Here is a 15,758-nt window from a genome sequence, read left to right as displayed (position 1 = left end):
CAGATTAAAATATAAGATCCAATTGTGAAATTTCATATATAATTTTTTTAGTTTTTATAATAATTATCTTAAAAATTATAATAAAGATGAACAATGTAAAAACTTAAACTACCAATACTTACCTTCCAAATTCTTAAATTTTGTATTATTTAAATTAAATTGTAATTAATAATTTAGTACATAAATTAATATATATATATATATATATATATATATATAATTTAAAATAAGATAAATTAAATTTTAAAATTTTTATCATAAAATTAAACCTTTAAAAATTAAATCTGTCACCAAATTAATCTCTTAAAAATTTCAAATGTATAATATTCATCTTTATGAAAATCAAAGAGAATAGAAAATGAAATTTTGAGACTTAATTTGGTACTAGATTAAAACTGAGAAAAAAAATTCTTAAATTCCAACAATTAATCCTTATAAAAGATTATAATAACAATAAAAAAAATCTTTGAAAACTAACTTGATAACAATTTTTAAATGATTGCAATGGCAATAAATAGAATCTTTTCAAGACTTAGTGGCCAAATCTTTTAATATGGTCAGGTATGTATATATCAAAACCAAAATTAATAACCAAAATTAGATTTAAAGATTCAAAAAAAAATTAATTCAATTTTTTAAAGGCTTAGTAACTAAAATTTTAAGATAAAAAACAAAATAATAAATTATTAATGCATATATTTATATCAATATATGCTGACGTACTGGACACCTTTGAAGATTGTTTAATCTGGGAATCAAATAATGATATAAATAGTGTGTAACTAGAAAATTACTCACTTAACGTTGAATAACGAAAGGGATTAGATTTTCGCGAGACGAATACGACTTTTTTTTATATTGAGAATACGAGTTTTTTTAGTGAGGCCATAAAGCCATTATTAAATTCATACATGACCCAAAATTGGAGCAATTTTTTACATTTATCCCTAATAATAATTAGTATAGTTTTGCCCAAGTATTTCAACAGCCAGAGTACAACACTGATCAAGGAATCAAAGTACTAATTTTAAAAACCTTTACCACTTAACCTGCTGAGTGGGTAAAAATTAACAGGTAAGTGATCACACGATGTAACAAACTTGAAACTCGAGGGATACGTTCTTTTTAACGCTTTCAAATTTTCCTTAGACTAATTCCCCCACATCATATGCACAAAAATATGTCAAAATAACTACCCATTTGAATTACAGGATAGATGAATGCACTCAAGCCCCTTTTAAGCTTGGCTGAGATGAAGCACCTTAAAAAATCCTTTCTATTCCTCTTCATCATCGTCTTCTTCAGGTGCCTCTTTTAGCCACTACAAAAAGAAACGATAAAAATGGCTTACATAAGAAAGTAATGCTTCATTGCTTCTTATAGGGTAGTAGTGAAAACGCAGGTAAACATAACCAAGTTCTACAAGTGTGAAAAAATAGGCAATCATGCTTACCTGAATTAATTTTTGGGCCTGCTTAACAAAAACTTTATCTGCCTCGTCAGCATCTTTTAACTCGGCTTCCCAACTCAAAATAGCATCTTCTTCTAAAACATCTTCATTATACAAGTAGTGCAAAATCTGAAAGCAGTTAAGAAGTCATGACATGGGGGGAAAGCCGAATGAGGAGTGAATTGTGAGAATATAAAACACACTCCAATTACATTACAAATAGTATATGTGTGGCAGGAGAAGGCTACGGTTAAAAATGTCCAAAACTCAATACTAAAGAAGTACTTTGATGCTGCCAACAGATACACAAGAATGAGAGTATGAGAACTTTTTGAAACCTTTATTTTGCGTCAAAGTTCATTTCAAAACATTGTTAATTGACTGACTTTAGACAGGACAGCAATACATAAATTATGATTGATATTGAAGTAATTTCTATTTGAACAAAAGGATATAACATTATTAAAAATTGACTTTAGACAGAACAGCATTAAAACACCACACATTAACAAGCCTAAGTTATGCAAGATATAAAAATCAATTTAATAACTACGAAAGATATGCAGCCACGTTTATAGTTCAATGCATCTTTCAGATGTACACTAACAGAATGCGACATATCAATAAGCCTAATAACTTGCAGAAGATAAGCATACCCTTGTGAACAATGGAGCAAACTCCTTAGCAGATTCCCCACACATTTCTTCAAATTTAAGTATTACTTCAATCTGGAGTGAAAAAAAATTGAAAATAGGTAAGCAGAGGGCTGGCCATTATGTAATAATGGAAATCAAATAGGGAAGTGGTAGGTAAACTGCCACATTGTATTCAAGTTGAGCAAAATTCTATTATTGACAAAAACATTAGACAATTCACAAAAATAATTCAAAAAGATAGATCTTTTTTAACAACTCAAAGTTCATTAAACTAATGAAGTGCTTTTATGTTTCACACAATTAAAGATCTTTTTGCCTTTTCTCTTTCTTTAACCGACAAGTAATTTTAAAGACAACCACAATGTTAACTATTAGATGAAATAACCAAGCTCAAAGATCACTCAGCAGAGAATCCAAAAGTGATTTTATTTGATACTACCAGAGAAATCATAACTTTAGCAGCAGAAAAAACTAATAGTTTATATACTCCAAAACAAGTTAAAAAACCATGTCAAGAACAAAAAATGCCATGCATGCCAATGTAGATGTTTAATCAGCATGAGAAAAAGGCAACAACACTTGAGTAATCCAGCCAACATGCAGCAAAAAAGCAGCATTGTGTGTTTAATTTTGCAATTTTGTGCGTTCTACAGAATGCTTTAGAAAAAAATAAGAAAAATATTGACAAGATAGTCATAAAATTTACTAATTAAAATTGCTAGTACAGAAGCAAACATGAATAGCTTAAACAAGTAAAGGGGAGAGAATTGACATATGCACCTGCTCATCTATGTCAGTCAGATAGGATGTAAGAGCCTTTTTCCATTTTGTAAATACAGCCTGAACATTTTGAAGCAAACCATCTGAAACATATTCATCCAAGCAATAATAAAATCAATAAGCAAACATTAAGAATATACAAAAAATAAATAAACAAAAAAACAACTAAAAATGAGTAACATATTTACACAGTCAATCCCATGTACAAAGTGATAAAAAGTAAAATCAGATGAGAAACAGACCCAGTAGGAGAAGTCAGCTCCATGGATCAAATCACACCATCAGACTATCAAAGAGTTTTTTTCTTTTAATGACAATCTAGAGTAAATTGTTTTTCCACGATTTCTCCTAATATTTTCTTAGGTCTTCCTCTACCCCTTTTAAACACTCTTCCATTTGACTCACTTTTCTCACTAGAGCCCACAGTCGATTAGTTTATCCCAATCATTCTGTATATTTTGTTATTCAGACTCTCTGACAAGGTCAAGATACCAAGTTTTACAAGTATGCTCAAGTTCTAAATTAAATTCTACAAGTTATTTCAATTTAATAAGAAAGGAATACCATATAAAGAAAACAAACGGAAAAGATTAAAAATATTAGGTAGCAATAGAAAGAAGGGGAAAGCTCACCAGCTGAACTATGGGGGGTATCTAAAGCATACTTCATCATGGCATAAAATACAGCTCCAGCACAATCAGCAGCTAGCTTATTGTATGACAACCTACCAAATAAATGAAGCCAATGTTACAATAAATGCATGTCCACTGAATGCATATTTAAATTGTCATCATATAATAAAACAATCAAAATTGCAGAAAATAGTTCAATACGCACTCTGAAGATGTCACCTTCTAGACAAAACAGAGTGGCAATTCTTTCACATATTTAAACGAGCAGTTGGAAGTTGGATGGCATAGAAAAGGCACAATTCTATTACTTTTCAAGTAAAATGAAACAATTAGTTTGGTCATTTGATTCCTCCTCCTAAGCTTTTGCACATAAATTAAGAAATTCTATGTTACAATCACTTGTATAAGCTTCATGATTAAGTTTATGATATAAGCTCGGATGTCATGAGCTTATTTAATAAGGGCTTTAGTTGTTTACCCAAACATGACCTTAATGTCGCCCATGAAGAGAGAAATAAATACAATTTTTTCACATGACAAAAACTTGTGAAATTTTTACAAGAGAATCCATTCCTCTGTGCGTGTGCGTGTGCGTGTGCGTGTGCGTGTGTGTGTAAATCACATGAAAAGCTATGGATCTACATTCAACTTTAAAGAATACATATAAGTATATTACTTACTTCAAAGAATTGATCTCTAAGATCAGATGGCTTTCTTGTATGTTTTCATGCACAGCCCTGAGAAAGGTTGCTTCAACCTGCAAATGATGGAGTATTTAAAAATCTGATATCCATGCAATGCATCTGACATGAGTTTAAAGGTCAAAATCCTAACCTCTTTATCAAAGTAATAAGAGTCATCTCTAGAATCTTCATGATCATCATCATCTGAATAATTAGAATTAGGTTTCAGCTCTCCAGAAGGTGGGAGAAAACTATCATCATGAGTTAACTCCAGATCATCTTCCATAGTTTTAATTGCCTCCAGAATTTTATCTTTAGGAATAGGCGCCACCGAATGCCTCCACTCTTCTTCATGGCTGCCTTCACATGTTGACCACACATGTCCAGCCCCACCCATACCTAGCTGATCAATAAAGAAAGTGTACTGAGAAACAATAAATTCCCTAACCAAATATTGGGGTTCATTTTGGTAGTCCCTCCAAAAAAAGGAGTGTAATATTGCATTTTTGTAATCAATATTAGCTACTTATTTTGTTATTGCTAGTGTAAAAAGAGAGATGAAAGTTGGTAAGCAAGTGACAAAGCAAGAGAAAACCAAATAATTTTACTTTTTATTGAAAAACTAAGAGACTGCTGACACGGACTATGGCATGACAGGCGGGGAAGTGGAGGCCATGAACAGAGTTGAGGCGATTATATTAGCTACAGTGCTTAACGATTGCAGAGGTGCTAGCTGGCAACATTTGTAGTGAAGATTGAAGTGACGTGCTTCCATAAAAATTTGCAATTTAGCAATGAAATGTTGCAAATGCAATAATGTTTTGAAAACAAAATAAAAATTTAATGGCGACTATTTATCAAAGAGGTCCTTATTAAATAATTTAGTAATTTATTTTTTAAGAAAATAAATCTAAGCTTAATCTTCATGATATACCAAGAACAAGACATACTGAAATAATGGTGAAAAATTAAAATCATAATCTAAAAGCCTTATGGAACTAACCTCTGAAGCAGGACTAAAATGTGTCCCAGTACTTGGGAAGCAATCTCTACATCTGATTTATCAACTTGGCTGCCTATGACTGTATACATGAAAAAAGTGATTGAAAGGTTTAGCAAATGTATTTATTCTATTAATCAATACACAGCATAAAGCAAAATAAATTTGTTTATAATTTAACCAAACATAGAAGGTACAATTAGAATAGTGGATCAAATGGAGGACAGCCTGATAATATTGTTCACCACAAGAATTTTCATTGCAAGATTATTGGAATCAAATAAATCAACTCATAGTTTTAACTATAACAGCTAACAAGGTCAAAATACTTGTTTGAAGCATTGAATGCAACAAATTTGAATTATAGCGTACAAAATTATCAGTGGTTATAGTTTTGCTTTAAGAACCTAAAAATTCTCTCTCTGATTTTGTTAACTCCAGGCAATGTTTCATATGGCTATGAATATCACATTTTGCAAAGCTAATTTAACAGCAGGAGAATAAACAATAACAGCAGGAGAATAAACAATACCACTAGTACTATCAGCATATTCAAGCTCCTCGTCGCTATCTTCCTCAATTGGCTGCTGAAATAGAGATACCTTTGAATAGGGAGGAACAACAAATTCTGGCCCAACTACAACCTGGAAGCATAAAATTCCTGGATGCATCAAAAGCTGTATACATAATATATTATTGACAAAAGACAGTCTGTATATTTCCATCTCACAATGATTAATTGAAATAATTAAATAAACAAGCAAAGTGAATTTCAAACGCTTATTAGATACACTAACTCAGTCGAGAAAATGGAAGTAAATCATTAAATTCATATCTATACAGCATAAGAAAAAAATAATAGCAAATTTACTCTCTTATCTCTAAATAGAATTCCAATAGGCATTTTTAAAAGAAATCATCAATAGTTAAAAATAACCTTATATCACAATTTAAACTATTCATGGTAAATCCAAATTATAATGTATATATTTAAAGATATTTATTTATTTGAATTATGATATAATTTATATATTAAAAATATTTATTATTCATAAATTTGAATTATATAAAAATAAACACTTATCTGTGCATTACACAAGCTAAGATACTAGTAATAATTAATATTATAACACTATGATTTAAATTATTCTCAACACTTTATTTTGGTCTGAAACCCTCTGTTTCCAAAAGCCACTTTGGGATCTGAGTTAGGTGGAGCCACTCATGGGAGAAAAATTTCACATGCCAGTACACCAATTTTCTTTGTTCACAAAGCTTGAAACCAAGACCTTACATAAGAGAAACCAAGCTCCCTGCTATACCAAGTTTCGGTACATCAAATAAAGTATTTAGTTTGAAAGATTTTGATGCTCTAATTTAATGACAACACAACTATTGTGATGAAGCATAAACAGTTTTGAAGCAAGTCAAAACAAAGGAGAAACAAGAAGGAAGAAATGATGGCTACTAGCATGGTATAGATAGTATGAGGACACAAACCTTAAAAGACAAAATAACACCAGGTTCCAGAACAGCCCCCGACTTTATAGTCACCCCATCACATATAATTGCATGCTGGAGTTTACAGCCATCTTCTATGATGATGTTATCCCATATATAGCATCCCTCTATGATAACATTTGACCCAATTTTACATCCTTCACCAATAACAGAATTTGAAATTTTAGTGTTATTCCCAATTTTGGTGTCAGATCCTATGACAGTGAAAGGGCCAATAACAGCAGACTGCAATTGTGATATTTCTGAAAGGAGAGAAAAGAATTTGTTAAAATAGAATACACATTAAATGCAGTTTATATAACAGTTACAGTTATGTAACTGTCAACTAACTTGAGTTAGTTAGTGACAGCTGTCAAACAGCTGTCCTAACTAACTGTCTAACTAATATCAATCTAACTACCAACTATAGTTAGACTCACAACATGACTAAAAGAAAAGAAAGAGTTACACCAAGTATATAAGAGAGTAGTATTTTACTCCCTTAAGTGTTTTTTACTTAGTTTCTGTATCTCTTGTAATCAGAGGTTAGTTAACTGTTTCTCACAGTTAACTAACTCAGGTTAGGTTAGTTTTCTGTTAGACAGTTGTAAGTACAACTGTCAACAGCTATATCATTTTGTTATGCAATTGCCTAACAACTTTATCATTCTGTTATACAACTGCCTACTGCTTCATTCCCCAATCTATGGTCGGGTTGAATCCTCATCAATACAGAAACACTTTCCTCTCTCTTCTCCCTAAATCTCATTATGGTATCAAAGAGCTAGGTTAGATCCTTGCTTCTGAAAATGGCTTCTGCAAACAACAATTCTTCTCCGCCACCACATCCGTCTCCTCCTCTGCCGCTGGTTCAGACGCCAGCACCGCTCCTCTGTCTCATTCCCGCACAATGTAACAGCGAAACTCACAGATTCCAATTACCTTCTATGGCGTTCTCAGGTTCAACCTGTAATCATCGGGCATGGTCTTCTTGATTACATTCTTGCTCCGCAGATTCCGCAGAAATTTCTCACTGTTGAAGATCACAACAACAACATCGTTAGCGCTGCCTATCATTTCTGGGAGCAACAAGATCAATTGATCCTCTCTTGGCTTCAATCGACTATTTCAGAAGCAGTTCTTCTTTGCATCATCAATCGCGTAACCTCATGGCATCTGTGGGATCGATTGCATGAGCACTTTCAATCCTTTGCGTGTGCGAAGAAGAAGCAATTGCATAGTGAGCTTTGTTCTTCTTCTCTTGAGAATCGTTCAATAACTGCTTATATGTTACACATTCAATCCCGAATTGATTCACATGCATCAATTGGAGACTCAATTTTAACTAGCGCTCACATCGACGTGATTCTTAATGGTTTGCTTGATGATTATCGCACAATTTGTACTATTCTAAACAATTCGAGTGATCCTCTAAGTTTGGACGATGTCACTTCTATGCTACTGGTTGAGGAATCTAGCATTGAAAAGTCTCGCAAGAAGAATTTGGGCTCATTGAATCTTGCTGAGGGTTTGAATTCCAATTCTGCTTCTGAAGCTCAGGTTCATCTAACTCAAGGTAACACACACTGCTCAAACTATGATTCTGCGTATGGTAATCAAGGGAGGGGTGACGGAGGCCGTTCGTATGATTGAGGTGGTCGTGGTGGAGCTCGTGGATGTTTAAATTTCATATTTTAGATTTATTGCTTGGATTTTCTTTTGTTAAGACATTATTTATTTTATTGATATAATTGACTAATTGTTAAGACTTTATTTACATTTGTATTGAACTTAATTTGATTGTGTTGTATTTTTATTGAAATTGAAATTCTTTTAAAACTAGGCCCGCGGACTGGCCCGTTTGACCCGCTGGGCGGGGACAGACCAATTTATTTGGTCCGTGTAAGAAAACGGGACAGGCTGGCCCGGTCCGCTGCCAATGCGGGCTTATGCAAGCGGGCCTTAAGCGGGGCGGGCCGACCCACTTACCCACCCCTATTAGTTGGTGGCTACAAGCTTACCAAAACAGGCTCTGAGGTTTTTCTGATCCTACCTTGTAGCGCTCTGTAGTTGGTGCTCTACAGCATGCTACTATCACACATCCAGTAATTAGTTTCTCTATCAACAAAGTTTGTCAATTTATATGTCAGAACAACATTGGGTTGCTGTCAAAAGAATCCTCAGGCATCTAAATGGCACACTTCATTTTGGGCTGGAACTGGAACCCATTTTTTCTACAAAGCACTACTCTGTTCATGCCTTTTGTGATGCTGACTGGGCTTCAGATCCTGATGATCGAAGGTCTACCTCAGGTGCTGCTGCGTTCTTAGGCCCAAATCTTGTCTCTTGGTGGTCCAAAAATCAATCTATTGTGGCTAGGTCCAGTACCGAGGCAGAGTATAGGAGTTTGGCTTTGGCAACAGCTGAAGTAACTTGGATTCAGTCCCTGCTGACAGAGCTCAAAGTTCCTCATGCTCCACCAGTTATTTTCTGTGATAATATGAGTACTGTGTCCCTTGTTCATAACCCTGTTCTACACTCTTGCACCAAACATATTGAGCTGGATTTGTTCTTTGTCAGAGAGAAGGTTCTCGGCAAACAGCTTCAGGTTGTCCATGTTCCAGCAGCAGACCAGAGAGCTGACATCCTTACCAGAGCTGTATCTCCCTCCAATTTTCTAATAAATAGGAGCAAACTCAGAGTGGTTGAAAAGCATTCTGCCAACCACTGCTGAGTTTGTGGGGGGGTATAAGAGAGTAGTATTTTACTCCCTGAGTGTTTTTTACTTAGCTTCTGTATCTTTTGTAATCAGAGGTTAGTTTTCAGGGGTATAAGAGAAACAGTTAACTAACTCGAGTTAGGTTAGTTTTCTATTAGACAGTTGTAAGTACAATTGTCAACAGCTTTATCATTCTGTTATGCAACTGCCTATATGTACTGCTTCATTCCCCAATCTATGGTTGGGTTGAATCCTTATCAATACAGAAACACTTTCCTCTCCCTCCCTCTCTCCCTCTCTCTCTCTCTCTCTCCTCCCTAAATCTAGTTAGCATACTCCTACAGCACACCATACTATAATGTAATCCTATAAACAATTCACCAGCATGCCCAATAGAAACTAAAAATTTCATCCATACCCGAAGCACGGTACATTCCTTGCCGTTCGAGTTTAGTAGCTGTGTTTCCAAAATTCATTACATCTGGCACTAGTGGATATGTCCATCGATGAATTATATCCTTGCTGACGGTGTCGTAGCCTCGGAAATTATCGATCCTTGCAGCATAATCCGAGTGGATTTCATGAACAAAAATTTTGTACCCCATTATCTGAAAGAAACATATGGTCAATGTTGATGTGGTGTACATAGAATGTAATAATTTAAAGAATATTTGGAATAGAATATATAAGCAACACAAATGACGAGCTTGTAAACCAAAACATTTGAAGACAGGAAATGCATAAGTTTATAAGACTGGTTAGTTGTCATAAGTCCAATGCGTGTCCAAAAATTGTTGGAAAAGTGTCCTAGTATGGAAATAGGAGATTATTCAAGTTCCAACACATGCAGACACATGATCACTACAAAAAAGCACTGTTTTATATGACCTCATCAACATGACACCTCTGGAGGAATGTCAAAGGTTCATAGGAGATAAAATTTAAGTATATTCTTCAAGTAAAATGAATATTTAAAAAATCAAAAGGATGATTTTTTTCCTTCCAAGAAAGACTTAAGGAAGATCTTCAGAAAGAATTGCAGAATCCATAGTACCAATTACCAAAACACAAGATATCTCAATGAAGCACATGGAAGAGAAATTACATCATCAACAAGCAATCCCTTGACAAAATGACGCCGTAGATGTTGGTAATCAAAATTGTCTGTAAATAGGCTAAGGACTTCAGGTGAGCAGATGTCAATGTAACAATCCTGCAGAAAAGATATTGTTAACCCAATGAGCTCAAAAAATTTAATAATGTTGTCTCTAGCCAGAGATATGACTCTACAAAATACTAGCAATTAGCAAAGCAATAATAACAACAGTAAATAGTTCATCAACTAACTGAAATTAAACTTAGATGGATGGGTAACACATTCGATTGAGAATCAATAGATCATTTCTGAGCACTCAATCATGAGATAAACATCATTGGAACTCATTAATTGTTCCTATACAGTAAAAATTTTCATGGGTGTGAATTTAAATTCGTAATTTTGTCCAGGAATTAGTTATATGTGTTTTTTACAAATAAGTACCAGCAATCCAATTCATTTTTGCAAGAATTTAAATTGAAGTTAAGCAGAAATATCTGAAGATAAGGGTTCAACCTGCTTGTCATGATGCAGAGAGAGTGAAGGATTATCAAAAAGCAATGACTTGTCAAGATGTAGTTTTCCTTTTGATTGGTCTGCCTTATCCTCATAATACAGAAGTTGCTTGGTATTAGGATCAATGGCCATGAAAAGCTCATCAGTACCAAGTCGAGACTGATGGATAGCTGGATTAGGTTTTGACCGTTTAATGACCATAGTCATTACAGCATTACTATCTTTCTTCTTCCTTTCTTTATGCTCTAGAAGTGCTTGAGTAAGAGACATATTGCTTACAGTATCTCCACTGATAAGGACAAAGTCTCCATGTATCTTCAATGAACAAACAATTCAAAAGTGTTAGTATACAGAGCTTAAGGATAACTAATCAGACAGTGACAAATAGCAGCATATTTTAAAAATGGTAAAAGTATTTTCTAAAAATGCAGTAAATCCTAATAGTAATTAGGATAGGTTGGTGGCGGCCGATACGTGAGGTTCTAAAATCTTCCTTTTTAAAGAACCTATAAAACAGCGCATGCAGAAATTTTCATCATAAAGCTAATAATTTTAAATAAAAAAAAAAAACAAAGAGAGAGGTGATAACGGATTATTATGCTTTAAAAGACTAATATCTGTTTATGATAAATAAATAAAAAATGAACCAAAGGGTAAGATTACAATAGCCAAATCTATTCTAAACTAGGAGCAGTAGAAGATGCCCCTTAATATCTATATAATGTCAGTATAAAATATTTTACACTCCCAACCAATCAGAAATCATGGTTGGAGTGATTTCTAAGGCAATTATAGTAAAAGTCAACAAACTTATCATATATGACAATTTATGATTGGATTTTGCTCCTTCTGAAAACCAATTCTACTAAGAAGAACAACAACAACAATTGTTTAATAGTACAATTCTAATAACAAATTTTCGAGTATTGCAACACAGTGTCTTTAGAGTTGAACAGAAAGACATACCACATTGCGCTCGTAAATTACACGTAGCGCATCTCCAGCGCTGACAGAATTCTGCGACTCTACAGTCGTCACCGTAAAATTAGGTTGAGAGAGCCACTCAGATTTCTCGAGGTAGCTAATGACCTGCTTGGAATGAGAACAACAGAAAACGAAAACATCTTCGACGCCAGCGGATTCGAGCCAAGTGAGCGTGTAATTTATCATCGGAACATTCACGAGCGGCAGCAGCACCTTCAAAACCAAAAGTAAAAAAACAAATAAGCAAATAGAAAATGTAGGAAGATTGAAGAGCGTTGTAGTAAGGTAGGTTTACTTTGGGGCGTTCGAGTGTGATAGGTCTGAACTTGGTGGTGAAACTATCAGCCAAGAGAATGGCCTGCAACGGAACCCGCACCAGTTCGTCGGGGTCCTCTGAAACCCTTTTCTTCTGTGCGCCCATTTTATTTTGATTTCGATTCTTTTCTGGTTCCCGCACTAACAATTCATTTAAAAATCGAGAGAAGAAAACCTCAACACAAATTTGCAATGACTAGAATGGAGTGTATGGGTTTATTCAATTTGATTTCATTCTCCTCGCCCTCTCTTCCGCCACACACACAAAATGGAGCTGCCATGCCATGAATTTGATCGGGCCCGACTACATTCTTTCTTTTTTTGTTTTTCTAAAGTCCAAAAGGCCTTTGTACTTTTGGGCTCAAATATATAATATAGCCTCATCCTATTTACACCTCTTTTTACTGCTCCTCACACCGCCCACTTAATTTTATTTTTATTTTTTGATAAAATACTATACTAATTTCCATTATATAATTACATAAATTATTTTCCAGAATATAAATGTTTTTGGTAACCACATGACCTTTGGTTCCGTTTAAAGCTCTTTGTCAACTAAATTACACCAATTGGGTTTCATAATGTCAATTTTACATTTCAAAATCTAGTTTTTGTAACATAGATCAACAAGTATTTTTACATAAGTAATCATGTTCAAGTCAAGTAACTTTTATAATGCAACTGTGTACCAAAACTCAAACTCTGAAACATTTAATTAAACTAGAACCATCCAACTTCATCTAAACCATGTCCTCCATATGAAATATAATTAAACTAGAACAATCCAACACAAAAATATACATACATATACACACACACACACACATATATATATATATATATATATATATATATATATATATATATATATATATATATATATATAATCCATACATAATAATATTAAATTTGAGAATTTATAAACAGGTTTGAATTACATGGGTCAAAACTAGGTAGTTTCTCAAAATTTAGATGATACTTATTATCATTGGATGGTTTGTAATAATTTGGTTTGATTACAAATTGAATTTAAATTTAAATATCAATACATTTATTTGTTATTAAAAATATATCTCGATTAAACCATGTGAATATTCAAATCAAACATTCAAAATCTTTTATAACTCAAGTTTTTATAACTGTACTTTTTTATAATTTATTTGTATTTAAAAATATTTATAAGTTTAATTTTTTCTAAAATATTAGAATAATAAAATGTTTTTAGTATATGTTTTAGATATTAATTTTCTTATAATTAAATTTACAATAAGAAAAATTTAAATATATATTTCAGATATAAATTTAGAATAATTAATTTTCTGATAATTTTTTTGAATGTATTTATTAATATAAAAATTTATTTATTTATAAAATATATTATAATTAATTAATGCAAAATTGAATAGTATTATGAAACTTGTTTGTTATTAATCAATTATAAATAATCCAACAATTACATATTTAATTCTAATTATTCTCAATCAATTATAATTCATGCCTAATATACATCAAACTGGTTAATGTTTAATTCTAATTATTTTCAATCAACTATAATTTGTATCAAACAGTTGAATATTCCGTGTCAATTATAATATGTATCAATCAATTATAATCCGTGCCAAATGCATAATAAAATTAACTAGTGGATTATTATTTTTTTAAAATTAAAATGTAATTTATTGGTTAGCTAACTTCTAGCAACCAAATTATTATTGAAAATAATGAGATTTTTTTGGTGGATACAAACCCAATATTTCATCCATACATATAATCAATGAAAAATTTACCACCAATAAATAAAAAAACAAATAAATTGAACCTGTAAAATAAAATATAAAAAATTGGTATTTAAAACCAAAAATTTTCTCACCACTATTTTCGCTAACCGGCTATCATATTACTTTGAAGATTCTCTAATAAAATTTGACATTTAAAATTTTAGGTGAACTTTACCATGTAGAAAATGTTAAACGTTTTTTTTTTTAAATCAACCTCGTGATGGAAATGAAATATGTATATTATAAAGCTATTTTCTTCTGTACATCGCAAAGTTATTTTAAATGATATATCACTTTAATATCCTAAATAACTATTTAATCTATGAAATTATGAACTAGTTTTTAAAATTTAAAAAATTAATAGATAAATAAAATAGTAAGTGGATATTCAGTAAATAAGATAATTAAGTGAAATTAATAAATTTAATCAAACAAAATTAATTCTTAATTAGTAATTAAATTAAAACTACATGTAACTTGTGAGATTATCAGTGAAAAAAATAAACTCGTGGATATTGAGATTTTACAAGCAATACTCCCTGATATTGTATTGGAAACAATTCTTCCTATTCCTTATGATATACAAGTGAAATAATTTAAAATGACATAATTTCAACTAATATGTTAGTTACCATTCCAATCAGCATTATATGTCACATTTTTTTTCTGTTAACACAATTATCATTTAGGTTAAAAAAGATTAAAATAAATTTATTAAAAAATATAAATGATCAAAATAAAATAAAAAATACTAAAATATAAAAGATCAAAAAAGACATTTTTAAAAAAATACTTTAGCATTATAATGTTTGATGTATGATGCATAAGACTTATATTATGATTATGATGCTGAAATCATCTTAGCATGACCTGTTTACCACAAATAATCAAATACCAAAATTTATGACAATATAGTTTAATAAATACATAGTAAAATAAATTATTTTTTTTCTTTACTTGCTTATTGAGGGGGACATGATATGCAAGCTTGTGCTTACATATAATTTCAAATTGCTTAAATAACTTTAATTATATATAAATTAAATTATTCTAATATAAATATAAAAAAATAAAAAAATATTTACTTTTAGTATAAACATGCTTTAAAAATATTTGTTTTAGTATGATAATATACTTTAAATTTGTTTGTTTTTAATTAAATTTAAATTTTGTTTTTGTTTGTTTTAGTATGAATATCCTTAGAAACATATACCCGCATACCAACATATATATATATATATAATATAATAATATAAGAATTTATAAATTGTAAATTTAAAATCGATGTAAAACATGTGTTATTATATTAATAAATAAATATCAACGGCTTGCATTATGATTTGTTATGTGATCCCCGCATTGCTCGCTTATTTGTTTTCCGTTGTCTCTTCTTTTTTCTCAACGATTGTCTTTTATTTTTCTCCGAGTTTTCCTCTTATGCTACAACCAAACAGATATCGGCAACATTCTCTCAACTCATTCATTATTCTTTTTGTTTCTCCTCATCGTTTGTTTCGTTTTTGCTCTCTCCTTGGAATCATTGCACACAGCTTAAAACTGAAAACTCAAAAGTTCACATTCCAATCTGTTAGGAACTCGAACCAGAGTTTGTTTCCTTTTATTTCTCTTTTCACCACAAAATTAATATT

The 15,758-nt window shown here is 31.7% G+C and overlaps 1 protein-coding gene across 1 annotated transcript; it reads right to left on the bottom strand.

The window, feature by feature from the left end:
- Window positions 1-1,025: 1,025 nt before the first annotated feature.
- Window positions 1,026-12,641, bottom strand: LOC100788809 (translation initiation factor eIF-2B subunit epsilon). Its single transcript, XM_014772155.2, has 14 exons — window positions 12,312-12,641; window positions 11,999-12,229; window positions 11,033-11,347; window positions 10,526-10,633; window positions 9,839-10,028; window positions 6,702-6,964; window positions 5,708-5,845; window positions 4,353-4,604; window positions 4,199-4,275; window positions 3,519-3,610; window positions 2,887-2,969; window positions 2,107-2,178; window positions 1,454-1,579; window positions 1,026-1,321 (listed from the first exon to the last, which is right to left on the bottom strand). Exons 1-14 carry the CDS (start codon window positions 12,435-12,437, stop codon window positions 1,277-1,279), a joined length of 2,118 nt encoding a protein of 705 aa, XP_014627641.1. The 5' UTR covers window positions 12,438-12,641; the 3' UTR covers window positions 1,026-1,276.
- Between the last annotated feature and the right edge of the window lie 3,117 nt (window positions 12,642-15,758).

The sequence above is a fragment of the Glycine max genome, chromosome 19 (genome assembly GCF_000004515.6).
Source record: "Glycine max cultivar Williams 82 chromosome 19, Glycine_max_v4.0, whole genome shotgun sequence".
NCBI classification, from domain to species: Eukaryota; Viridiplantae; Streptophyta; class Magnoliopsida; order Fabales; family Fabaceae; genus Glycine; species Glycine max.
The sequence above is the reverse complement of the archived record's forward strand: the minus strand, read 5'-3'. Positions and strand labels throughout refer to the sequence as shown.